The 13,089-nt window shown below is 57.8% G+C and overlaps 1 protein-coding gene across 8 annotated transcripts in view; it reads right to left on the bottom strand.

The window, feature by feature from the left end:
• Window positions 1-13,089, bottom strand: part of JADE1 (jade family PHD finger 1) — a 51,552-nt gene that overhangs the window by 20,605 nt on the left and 17,858 nt on the right. For all 8 annotated transcript variants that reach the window (XM_037129926.2, XM_037129929.2, XM_037129927.2 and 5 more), the window contains exons 3-5: window positions 6,400-6,485; window positions 3,629-3,786; window positions 1,627-1,814 (exon numbers count right to left, since the gene is read on the bottom strand). In XM_037129926.2, coding sequence (XP_036985821.2) covers window positions 1,627-1,814; window positions 3,629-3,786; window positions 6,400-6,485 — 432 coding nt within the window. The remainder of the gene's footprint in view (window positions 1-1,626; window positions 1,815-3,628; window positions 3,787-6,399; window positions 6,486-13,089) is intronic.

Below are 13,089 nucleotides of genomic sequence, written 5' to 3'. Positions count from 1 at the left end.
TGGCACCAGCTCATCCTTCTGAACTACGGTGAGAGGCACCTCAGTGTCTGTGGTTCATCAGACCCACAAAAGGACGAACCACGAGGAGTGCTGAAGGCAAGGAGACCGCTCCTCGTGAATCACACACAATGAAATGCAGCCTTAGGTGAGAGTGAGCGGCGTTGCCAGTTCTCGTGGTTAGAGCCAGCGTTGGGGTGAGACTCCTCTTTTCTCCCACCTGCGAACCTGGCCCAAGCTTCCCACCACAAACACACCGGTGCCGGAGGAAGACACAGGCTGCAAAAACTGTTCACCCAGAACACGGATGCGGCAAGAAACAGAAATCTCTTTAGAGCCAGCAACAACTTCTGTGCACTATTGTCAATTTAGAACTATCAGATTTACACTTCTTAGGTTTTTTAAAAAAACCAAGAACACATCAGAGCTGACACGTGTATTCCGAAAAGCCACCCGGCATCGCCAGCCCCGTCCAAAGCCAGACAGTCTGTGTGAGGCTGGGCACTTTCACCTCACTTCCTCCTGCCAGTTGGGAAAACGCCGCTGGCTTTGCAATGCAATCCTATGCCCTTTAATTACTTTCCACCATTAAAAAACCAGTAAAAGCATGCTGGGCGCTGCCTTTCACTGGGATGACGTAGCTCAGGACTCACGACCAAACCCCTCGGCTAGCGCCCATTTCTCCGCTGTGCCCTCTACTGTGGCGCAGGGCGCCCTGCCAGGCCAGCACACCCCTGGCCTCTGCAAAGCTGCCACGAAACAGGACTGTCTGGCACAAAGCTGAAACACGGCATTCACCCCCGAGAGCGTGCCGAAAGCCTCAGAACAGCTTTCGGGAAACAACCGCTGGCTTGCTAATATTCTGACCACAAATACCCAAAAGCGAGAACCACAAGGAAGGTCCTGCTGTGTATCAAAACACCGACTTCCCGGCTCAGTCCACACTCCGGCTCCCAGTTGGCAGGCGGGGGGCAGCCTGCGGGGCAGCGATGAGCACGGAGCACCCGCCGGCCCTGTGCAGAGCCCAGGGAGCCACACAAAACCAAACCACAGTCTCTGTCCTTCGGGGATTGGAAACCAACCACAAACATATCTCGGAGACTTGCTCTGCACCAGACCGCAGACAGGCACCTGTGCCCTCTCTCGCTGCCCAGCCTGGGCCCATGGCATGAACGCTGATCCGTCCTCACGTGGGGCTCCAGGGGAGGGTGGGGCGGGGGGGAGGCCAGAGGCCCTGGGGACAGTAAGGCACTCCGCTCTGCAGCAGGACTTGGAGAGAAGGGGTCACTGAGGCGGGGACGCAGTGCCACATCTGCGGCGGGGAGCCTGGCTGCAGCAGACTCCGTGCTGAGCAACAACAGGCTGCACAGAAAACCAAGCAGGCTGCGCTGGGCTGCAGGAGAGAAGAACCCGAGCCCTTCTGAGGTTCTGGGACAGCCCCCTTCATTTCTCAGGTAAGTAAGAGCAGGGCTGCCCCGGAATCCACCTCACCATGCCCATCACAACCGGGCAGCTTCCCCCAGAACAGCCTGCAGCCCTGAGCCAGACTAGCTACGATGAAGCCAGCATCGCCGGGAGAGTCTGTGGCCCGCCTGTGTGCCTGTGCAGCCGTGGAAGTGGGGCCCTCACCCATCTCCTTGAACTCCTCGTTGGTCAGCTCCAGCCAGGCAGCGTCCATGTCGTTGAGGTCGTAGCGGCACACGCCGTCGGCCAGCGCATGGATGTCCGCACCGCCCAGCTCAGGGGGCTCGGGGCCTGAGGACACGATGTGTTTCTTGGGCCGGATGAACATGAGGGATTTCTCTTCCGACACAAGCCTAGCGAACGAGAGTCAAGGCAGCCAGGTTACCCTCTGCCACAGGGAGGCTGTCTGTCCAAAGGCCCCGCGGGAGACCCCACCTCCCCCTAAAACCCAGGTCGTCACCAGGTGACAGGGCTTCACACCCAACGCACACACTAGTGAGACGAAGTGCACGCCCTTACAGCACCCCAAGTGGGGGGAGACACAGGTGAGATCACGTCGGACGGAGGCCTCAACCCCCAGCGCCTCCTTCCCCGGGCCCAGCCGCCACGCACGACGGCGACTGCTGTGCGCACCGAGTGTCCCAGGCCACCCGTCCCCTCACATCCCCCGCCAGGCCCGCCCACCGAGCTCTCAACAACACCGAGGAGCGAGCACGGGCACAGCCGGCGCCGGGGAGCCCGGGGAGAAGCCGCTGCCCGCCCAGTTAACACCAGCATTCCTCAGTAGTCTCAGCCTCAAAGTCTGAGCCAGGGAGGGGCTCTCCCAGCGCACACTCAGGAACAGGGACACGGCCCCCTCTCCCCTCACCTGACCCCTCTGCCCCAACCCAGCACCCAGAGAAGGGTGGCCCGCCACACCCCACTCTGAGACCACGAGAGCATCCGAGAAGACCGGGGCCTCCCGCCTGCAGCCCCACAGTGCTCCGCTCCCCACCGGCAGTTCGTGAACACCAGCCAGCTGTCCGAGGGCTCTGTCCAGGCACCACCCTTCCCGCTACCAGGGTGGCTTCGTTCCACGGGGCACTGGGACGGGCGAACCACACAGCTGGTTCTCCCATTGCACCAGGAGGCAGGCTCTGGCTGCAAATGTCTATAATGTGCGCTGAGGCTGATGGTCTGTGTGCTGGGCTCCCGAGTGCAATGGACAAGTGGGTGAGAACTCCTGGCTGGGGGTTTGCTGAGCCGGTGTCACGCCCCAGACATGCCCTCCAAGGCTGGCACATACTCGTCCCCGAGAGCCCCATCCACGGCCAGGAGCCCGGCCTCCAGAGGCCATGCAATCAGCTATTTAAACCCACAAATCTATGTGGTTATTTGCTGCAGAAATGCCAAAGGGCAATAATCAAATTCAATCCACTCAAGTGCCTGAAGAGACAGAGTTGGGGGAGGGCCGAGAGGTAAGTTCTGACCATGCCAGGCGGCGGTGAGTAGAAGTCGCGGTCTGCACAGCAGGCAGCTGGCTGAGGCCCCAGCAGAGAAGCTGCTGCAGGTGTGGTGCCCGCCCTCCCTGTGAGGAGCCAGGGTCAGCGGGGCCCAAGCAGTGGAGCTGGACAGGGACGAGAACAAACTGGCTGCAGCCCACGCCCAGCTGAGTTTGAGGGCCTGACTCTCAAGGGCTTGAGGGGAAAAGCCCACAAGAAGCAGGCCAAGTCTACCCTCTCGACTAACCTGGCCCCTCACACACGTGTCCTCCTCCAAAGGGAGTGACCACCATGGGGTCCAGGAAGCCACCCTGGCTGGTGCCCAAGGCCAGACACCTCTCCCGAGCAGAGCTGCTGTGCAGCGTTAGTGTAACTGAGGACAGAGGTACAAGAGCAGGAAAAGGGGAAGCAGGCACATCCAAACCCCACCCGAGCTAGTCACGTGCAGTCTGGAGATTCAGCACCTCCTAGGAGGGCACTTTCCCAAAATGGCTGTGACGTCAGTGTTGGGAGCCCACGGGCCTCCCAGTCACCACCCTCTGGACCTGAAGTGGGTTTCTGCCAGTTCCACGTCCACTGGGGACCCGGGTGGAAAGCGGAAGAACCACTGGCCTTCTCGGGCCCCTGGCTGTCGGGGCCGGGAGCCTGGGGACCGGGAGCAGGCTCTGTCCCTGGGGCACATCTACCTGGCCACAGGCTGAGGGATGGTCCCCGGGCTCACTGGCACCTGGACCCCCTTCTCCCACTCCTGTCTCCAGGGATCTGCCAACACGTAGTACTCGTCCGGGTTTAGCTGGTAGGAGTCGTGCAGCTTCATAGCGGTGATCAGGTCTGTCCTAAACACCTGGAAGGGGAGAGACAGGGTCATCGCTGCTGGCTGTTTGTTTTCTTTTACTCAGAGTGCAGGCAGCTGCACCGTCACCATGGAGCTGCCATGAAACAAGGTCACTGGATCAACAGAGAACAGGCCTGGCCTGCGACAGCCTACCCGGAGCCGGCCACACCCTGGCCTGAGGCTCACGTGCCCTCCAGAGGCCACGGCCACAAAGCAGCAGCAACAGCAGCAAGGCAACTTGGCCAAACTCTGGAGTCACCAAGGGCTGCAGAAACCTGGGCATGACGATCCCTGGGGGGAGGTGCTTCTCTCGAAATCGCACTTTTGGTGGATATTTAAGGAACAAAGCTCCACCAATCACGGAGCAACTTCAAACCCAGTCCTAGCACTACCAGGGCCTCCCCTTCTGCCCTCAAGTGGCCACCTCCCAGCCTGGGCCCCTGGGACCAGGCACATGGTGAGGCTTCTGCATGCCAGGCAAGCGCAGGCGGGACAGAGGCAGGGACACACCAATGGAGCCTGGCCAGAGAGTGGCCTTCAACATGCACACGCTGGCACCCCTTTCCCTGCAGTCTCTGTAAGCGAAGCGGCATCTGTGGGGGAAGGAGGGAGGGGAGAAAACAGCAGGGTACTGCCCTCTCTCGCCCTGCGAGAAACAGACCCACAAGGCTCACGGGTGCCCTCTGCCAGGACGCCCTCTGCCAGGATGGCTCCTCAGTCCTGTGTCACAGGCCTAAGGAGACACAGCAATCTCGTCCCCACACACCTGGGCGGGACCAGGCACTGTCTCCCAGCCTGTGCTTGACCCCCGTCGAGGACGGCCTCAGGGAGACGGGAGGAAGCTCTGACCCAGAGTTGTGTTTGGCACGGAGCACGCCTGCATCGGTAGCCCCTCTGTTTACACAAGTCACAATGCTGAACTCGCTCTTCTGAAGAGGGACAGGGAGTCCTTTCTGGTGCCGTTGAACGTGGTTTACATTGTAGGCCTGCTAAGAGGCCTGTGCTTGTTTTTCCTGGTGGCTTTTCAGGCTGGCGATCACCTTAATACACCTCACCGCAGCCGAGTCTGGGGCAGTGTCTGAGCCTGCTGTTTGGCGCTGGGTCTCCCCAGCGCGCTGCTCCTCAGCTCCCCCAGTCCCAGGAACACGGAGCGCCAGCGCAAACCTTCCGTGAAAGCATGAGTAACACTGCCCTCCTTTTACACAGCAAAGGCACAGGTCCACATCGGCAAGAATTGTATTTAAAAAGAAAAGAAAAGGCATCCCAAGTAAGTCTTGTAAGACAAAAGATCAGGAGTCTTCCAAAGAAGGAAATTCAAGCTGAAGCAACGAGAAGAGAAAAGGTAGCCCACCATTTCCTTACTAAAAGACTTGGAAGGGGGGTGGCCAAGAATCAAAGCAGATGCCCCCAAATGGACGCCAATACCCACGTTCCTGGCAGAGTTCAATGTTAGTGCTTTAGGTATAAAGGTGTTTAAACTCAGAAATGTTAGAAAAAATCTGGAAGAAAACACGGATCAGGGACAAGGCAACACCGCCCACGCTGCTCTCAGCCCCCCTGGCTGCTGGTGCCAGGTTCCGGGCACCTCTCCCCACCCCACTATGTCCCTGCCCTGAAGTCACAGGAGCACCCTGTGATCATCAGAAAGAGGGTGGGGGCCTCAGAAGCAGCTCGGGGAATTGCAGGGGCGGGGCAGTGCCGGTGCCACAGGACAGAGCTTGGCATGAATGGAGGAGGCGGTCTCCTAGGAGGATTCTACAGGACGCGGACTACTTCCTCAGGGCGGGAGACTGCCTCCTGCAGGCCAGCTCAGCGCCCTGCACTACCATGTCAGGGACAAACAGAGGTAATGCCGCCTGAGAGGCCATTCACCAAGAGGCAGCACAAAACCCAGGGCAGACCCGGACTCCGTCCTGCAGCCTGCTCCCTGGAAAGTCAGGAGAAACTCAAACGACGTTTCTTCAATGGCTTAAATCCCCAGAGCCCAGCAAAGGTGTGCAGAGGAAACAGATCTCAGGTCTGGCAGGAGCCCCGAATCAACCAAGGCCAGCAGAGAAACGCACCTAAAAATAATGTGAAATAGACTGCTAGAGGAAAAACGATGGACAGGCAGATGGGTAACAGCATGGGGAACAGGGGAAACACAGGGCAACAAACAAACTGGAAAAGAGGGGACGGGGCCTTAAGTGTCATGCCCAAAACAAAACTCCCAGAATTACGCTGTTGCTGCCAAGTAAGCCACAGAACTGTGGCCGAAACTAACACGAGGCGGCGGCGCAGGGCAGCAGCCGACCCGCTGGTGTCCCGGGCAGAGGAAAAGTCGCTGGGAGCCAGCAGAGAGGGGCAGAGAAGGAAATACACAGCACAGTCTACAGCAGCCACTCCCTCAGCACTGCTTTCCCCTCTTCGTGCGCATCACGCCCTCGATCCTCACGAGAGTCCTGCAGCGCACACCTGTGTGGCCTGTCCCACAGAGCGGGAGACGGAGGCACAGGAAGGTTAGGCGTCTTGCCCGAGATTCACAGGCAGACAGTAGTCATCAGCTCCAAGTGTGTGTGCCGCCGCATGTTCTCATGCACACGCGTGTCTGGCGTGCAGCCACGCCAGCACTCGGGAGATTACCTCGGAGGGCTTCCGATCTTCAGGTCTGGAGCAGGAGCTTCTCCTGTGCTGGGTCCGGGAATTCTGAGACCACGTGGTCGACAGGCCTGAAGACACAAATATCCACAGTGGAACGATGAGAAGTGTAGAAATCCCCGAGTGTCAGCGGGGTTTTCTAACCACTCAGCAGGCTCACCCCCTTGCCCCCCACCCCGTGAGACCAGCTGGGTGGGAGTTCTCGTGCAGACGCACAGACCGACAGGACAGGCCCCTCCTCGCCCAGTGCCTGGCCCAGGGCAGGCCTCCGCAGACCCAGCCCCCACCCCCGCCCCAACAGCACGCAGGGGGCAGAGTCCCACCACCACAGCCTGCACAGCCAAAGTCAAGAGGATCGGAGTCTCCCACTGCTAAACACGAACTGGAAGACACTTCACTGAGTTTTTAGTAAACTTTCTTAATGCTAAGATCTTATGCTAAATTCTAAGGCCGACCCTCAAAACTTTAAAAAGAAGTCTGAAGCAACAAAGCACAGAAACTTTTGGATTCCCTCCCACAGGGAGGCTTGCCAACACCGAAGGCAGAGACAGGCGCTGCGGCCAGATGACCTTCCACACGCACCGCCTGCTCTGCTGCTTCCCAGGAAAACCAACGCCGATCAGCTCTCCTCTGAGCCTTTCTCCTCCCGGGGGCCCCCCACTTCGGCGGTGACCCGCCTTCCTGGTGTCCCCGCGCGGCGGCCCCACACCTCCCGCGTTTCTCCACTCCCCACGCCCGCATCCCACCCAGCTGGAGCAGGCACGTCAGGCCCCCACCCCGGCGGCAGGGGCACGGGAGACATGGGTGGAGAGGCCAGCCCCCCCGTTCTCAGAGCGGTCAGCTCAGCACCACAAAACGAGCTTTCCATTTTCCCCAAACCCATTCTTCCTCTTCTGTTCCCACCGGGAAGAGCGTCACCATTTCTACTTGAAGTCACAAAACTAACTGTCATCCCACTCTGCTCACTCAGGACACATCCCGTCACTGGCCAAGTCATGTCAATTCCACGCCCACACCCCCGGCCCCCCAGTCTGTGGCTCCCACTATGAGCGGCCACACCGCCAGTGAAACCACCTGTCACTCAAGCAGGGAGCTCTTATCTACTCTAGAGATGAGACACACAAAATCAAAGTGCCCACAAGACCTTGGGGTCACTAAGAAATAGAATCTGCCCGTAAGCATGTCACCAGATTTGCAATGGCACAGACCGAAGGGATCGCCAAGCTCCCCGCTGGCACAGCCGCGATCACCAGCCCTGACGTCTGTGAGCCGGTCGAATGAGGCACAGCTGTTGGGCCAGAACAGAATCGGATCCCTGCAGGCAGCCCAAGAGTCTTGCTCAGCAAAGCATTCAGAAAATAGTTCTTTAAAAATCACTGTCTCTTGAGACTCCAACTGAGAAGAATGTTTCACTCCCACATTGAAAGAAATGTGTGGGGCACACTGAGTGAACCCAACTTACAGCAGTGCTGAAGCTGGTCACCAGTGGGGAAGGAAAGAGAACAGCCAAGCTCGGTGCCTGGGGAGGAAGGGACTGGGAAGCTCAGGCCTTCAGACCCGCCCCCATCACCCCTGGGTCCTGCAGGGTCCATCCGGTCGGCCGGGGGCTAAAAGGAGCCAGGGAAGCCACTCTGGATGCTGCCCAGGGGTCCTCAGAAGGGAAGAAGACCAGGGCAGAGAGGCACGGCCCTTCTCTCTGAGTTGCACACTTGCTCTTCCTTGGTTTGCGGGAGACCTTCGTGACTTCCCCTGCCACCCATCTCCAGGGCAGATTCCAGGGTCCCCAGGGAGCCTGCAGATCAGCTCACATGAACCACAACTCGAGCAGTGACATCTCTTAGAAACGGGTCCTCCGGCTGCTCTGACATCCCCCAAAGATGGCGTCTGCACCACCTTTGCATTTGCAACCGGAGACCCGAAGGCACTGCTACGCATCTGGATTCTGAGAGCATCGCTGCCTGGGAGGATCACTGGTCCAGCCCCAAACGGCCACTCCTGTTCCTTCAACTGCCGTAAGTCGCAAGAACAGAAAAAAGTAAAAATTAATCCTATTAAACCTACTCTGTAGAAAGGGAGGCTGGGGAGAAAGCTAAGTTTAAAATATCACTGACATGAGAAATGTTCTTAGCTTAGTGATATAAAAGCCCAAACCCAGAAACTACCCAAACACGTGCCAACAGACCAAGAGACAAAGGCATGCACCCGCGCAGTGGGGTCCGAGCCCACGAACACGCTTCTGACATAGACCCTGCGGACAGCACTGGGGTCACCACGTGCAGCAGAGGAAGCCAGACAGACAGCACGCCACGCATCACCATCTCACAGAAAACCCTAGAAAGTACACAAGTGGCTCCGCTGTTGACAGGGAGAGGCAGGAGGAGTGAGTTCCCTCGAGTTTACGATGGTAGACTTGTTATGTTCTGACCTTCAGTGTGGGCAGAAGCTAAGTGACGATTTTCTATCCCCCACCAACAACGGAGAGAAAGGAAATGCTTCCTGTCCCTCCGGGCAGGGGGTCTGTGTAAAGCCGCGACTCTGCGGCCCATCCATCCAGGCGAGAGCACGGCCCGGGGCCGAGCGGGCCCTGCATGTCCACCATCAGGTCTCTGGTGCTGGTGACCTCTTCCTTCCTCCTGATGTACACGCTCGCATCAGCAAACCAGGACAAGCGCTGTTAGTGCAAGACACAGGTGACCACTGCCGTCACACACAGTCCACCTAACGCAGCGCTGTGGACCCGGGAGACGCTCGGAAACATTCTTGCGAGTGGACAAGGACACAGCGTCGTTGTCAGGACAGCCCTGCCCGAAGAGAGGCCCCCCCGCGACTCCAGGACCGGAGGCAGGCAGGGAGAATAGAAGGCAGGACTGTGAGCTCAAGGGACCAAACACAGCAATGACACAGGTGAAGGCAGGCGGACGGGGCCACTGCTTCCGATCAGAATGTGCCCACGTCCACACACACAGAGTCCACAGTGAGAGGCTCGGGCAAGTGCCGACATCGGAGGCCTACCCTCAGCCACGCTCTCCCTGATGCTTCTTGGACGGTCAAGAAGCTCCCAGAATGTGACCCAAACAAAAATAATTCCCATCAATTATTTCAGTTAATAATTCACTTTTTAACTGGAAAAAAAAAAAAAAGCTGTCAAGTTGGGTGGGGGAAGAACTACCAAACCAGAAAGGAAGTGTCTGGAACACTGGAAGAACTGGGAGACAGGGGCTCTGTGCAGAAAACACCTGCCTCGTGCGGGTTCCGAGAAACCGGCGCTGAGAGCAGCCTGGGTGGGGGCTGCATCTGTTTGTTTCCAGGAGAGGACCTGGGAACTCTCCTTCGGTAACGATGTTTACGATTATTTTATTGATCACACACAAGATAGTATTAGTGTGTAAAGTTTGGTCCACTCTAACGACAAGCTTAAGCAACTTTAAAAATCCTCATGCTGTCTGAGTAAGAATAATTCTGTATTAAATGCTGAAAAGAATGAATGGAAAAGAAGTGCCTTGTTTTGCTTTATGCTGCCACCTTCCACTGAAAAGTTACCAGGGCTCACAGGCAGCGGCACCGTGGGTGGGCGCGGCCCTCCGACCCCTGCTTCCCGGTGCCGTTAGGCAGAGCTCGAACACCCGCCTCTGAGATATCAAAAACGGCCACCTTGTGTTGCCCTAGATCTAAAGTAATGAAAATCCTCAAGAGCAAACCTCACACGTATTGCACACACCTCCTACATGCAGTAGCTCGTGAGTGTTAAGCCTCCCGGTTGTGCAGCGTGTGACAGACTCAGAAGCCGGAAGGAACGGTCGTCTGGGTGTTCACACCACCACCAAATGCGAACTGCAGTTCTGCGTTAGACAGAAGTGTGTCAGGGCCAGCCCGGGTGAGGACACTGGAGGCCAGGGAAGGCACACCTGGTTCCAGACCCCCGGCCACATCCGGCGTCCCACAGGGAGGTCGACACAGCCCAGAAACAGAGGACGTGCAGCAGGAAGAGGAAACCCTGCTTCCCCACTTTAGGAAAAGCTCTGAAGGGTCAGCACACTTACCCCTCCGTGCGTCTCAGAGGAGCACACCTCGAAGGGGCACACCGTATAACCAAAACCCCCAACGCTGCTTGTTTGGTTCCCTTCTCCTAGTCGAAACCTCCACGTGTTTAAAAAAACAACAGGATTCATTACATACTACTATTTAACTCTTGTCTTACTTTAATAGGAAAAAGTAAGGATGCTGATCAGAGCTGTTAATTGGCCTGAGTTAACAAATAATATGTAATTCCTGCCAAAAGCAAGAACACTTGATGTCTCAATTAGCCTCTGCAGCTTTATTAAAGATAAAGTAAAATCTCCTTCAGGTTTTGGAAATGCTGAAAAGAGCTGGTGGACCCCACGCACACGTCTACAGAAACCCCCAAGGACCGAGGACCCTGGGCAGGAAGAAAGGGCCCATTTCCCAGGACACCCGGGCACAATGTGGAACTTAGAGACTGGCTGGGCCACCAGTCCCAGGAGCCCAGCAACTACAGCTGCAGCTCATCGACACCCCAGTGCTACTCCATCAAGTGCAGGGCCCACTCCCAGGGCACCGGGAGAGAGGCTTCAGCAGCTACACAGTGATCAGCTGAGGGCTGGCACTGGCACAGAAGCACCCAACTATCCCCACTGAAAACGCCACACTGGTGTTCCTGACCTCAGCCAGAAAGCAAGGCAGAGGGCTCCAGCCCTGGAGCCAGCAGGCGAGGCGTGGCCGCCGCGGCCCCGTGCTGACATCGGCAGCCCCCTCCCGCACTTGGACATGGCTCTGCCCTGGGCTGGGAACTGCTGCCAAAGTTCTGTCAGGGCTCCGGCTGGAGACGCCGGGGAGCGGCCACTGCAGACCCAGCCCTTCCTGCCAGCAGCGCTTTCCAAGTGCCCGGACCAGCTGAGAGCGGGCTCAGTTCTGGGGGCCCCACTGCAGGAGGCAGAAGGCACCCACAGAACCCCCAGGGGCTCCACCAAGAGGCCTGCAGTGCAAATGGGCACGAAGCAGCCGCCCGCAGAGAAGGCGGGAAGGGGCGTGTGCACGTTCAGGAGGCCAGGCACTGCAAGGTCCTCACCACGGTCACCGTCCACTGCCACTGCCCAACAACGGCCTGCACAGCCAAAGCGTCACTTCGCGCTTTACAGCGAACCAACTGCAGGACCACGGATGGCCTGCCTACCGCCCCCAGCAACTAGCAGCCACGTCTAGCCAGGCCAAGGGAGAACCCAGCACTCCAGTTACCCACCCCAGACCCTCTAAATATTGACTTGAATCGTCCACCCCACACATAGATATGACTGTATTAGGAGGAGGAAAAACATGGCCCATCACTGTAGAGGTGACTTCTGATGGGCACACTGTTAGTGGAAAGGTCAGCCACTCTCTTTCTACTTCATTTTTAACCAGAGTTGGGGCGGGGAGCAGGGGGTGATTTAGATGAAGCATTTGGTCTTCTGCAGCTGTTAAGGGATAAAATGTGTCCCCCCCAAAATTCCTACGCTGAAGCCAGACAGACCCCCCAGTGCCTCAGAATGTGAGGTACTGGGAGGCAGGGCCTTCACAGGGTGATTATGTTAAAGTAAGGTCTTATGGGGGCCCTGATCCAAGGTCAGAGTTGTCCTCAGAAAGGGAACCTCAGGGCCCACAGACACAAGGGTGCTCGTGCACAGACCTCATGAGGACATGGCAAACAGGCAGCCCACCTGCAAGCTGAGGAGAAAGGCCTCGGACAGAAAGCAAACCTGTGGATGCCTTGATCTTGAACTTGCAGCCTCCGGAGCTGCGAGAATAGAAGTGTCAGTGGTCTAAGCCCCCAGTGTGTGGCCCTTGTCAGGACAGCTCAGCTGACCCACGCAGGGCCTCCAGGCACTGAGAGGGACCAGACAGGCCCCAGTCAAGAGCCACACTGTCCAACGTGGTCATCACCTGTGGCTTTTTAAATTTAAACTTAAAATTAAGAATTCAGTTCCTCAGTTACACCAGATGACAACACTTCCATCCTAGCGGGCAGCCCGCGGCTCCACGTCTGGGAAACCATTCCAGGAGAACCTTCGCTAGCCCGACTCTCCGGGGGAGGCCGGGAGGCAGGGCCAAGGACAATGAGCACGAGCAGGCCGCTGTCCAGTGCAGGCAAACACCACGCAGGGCTCCTGGCCTGTCATCGGGCTTTATCAGCACGAGGAGGCAATTCCTCTGATCAACTCCGTGCCCAAAGGCAAGACCGTTTCTAGCTGCTGTGGGACGAGACTGCGTGCTCAACAGCAGGCGTCTGCCGAGTCCTTGTAAGTCCTGGGAACACTCAGAGGCACCGAACGAGCAGAAACGTTTTTGCCTCAAGCAGTGGTAGAAAGCCCAGGCAACTATCAGAGTGAACAGGTAGTGAGGGCCCAGAAATGCCAAGTGCTAAGAAGGTCAGAAGGCACCAGGAAGGCGCAGACCCTCCACGGTCCCCCTGAAACACAGGAAAACCCCCTCTGAGCCCCACTCTCTCTCCTGCCGGTGCCACACACCAGCACCCCCCGCTGTCGGCCCCAGAAGTCCCAGTCCCTCCACTGCTCCCTGCTTCGGTCCCAGCTCACCTCACCCGTCACCCCAAACACCGACACTCCTCCCACAGCCTCCAACCCTACTTCCCACTGCCCGAGCCTGGGCTCCAACCACAGC

The sequence above is a fragment of the Artibeus jamaicensis genome, unplaced genomic scaffold, assembly GCF_021234435.1.
Source record: "Artibeus jamaicensis isolate MK-2021 breed Jamaican fruit bat unplaced genomic scaffold, CSHL_Jam_final scaffold_537, whole genome shotgun sequence".
NCBI classification, from domain to species: Eukaryota; Metazoa; Chordata; class Mammalia; order Chiroptera; family Phyllostomidae; genus Artibeus; species Artibeus jamaicensis.
Note: the sequence above shows the minus strand (reverse complement) of the source record. Positions and strands in the feature narration are given on the sequence as shown.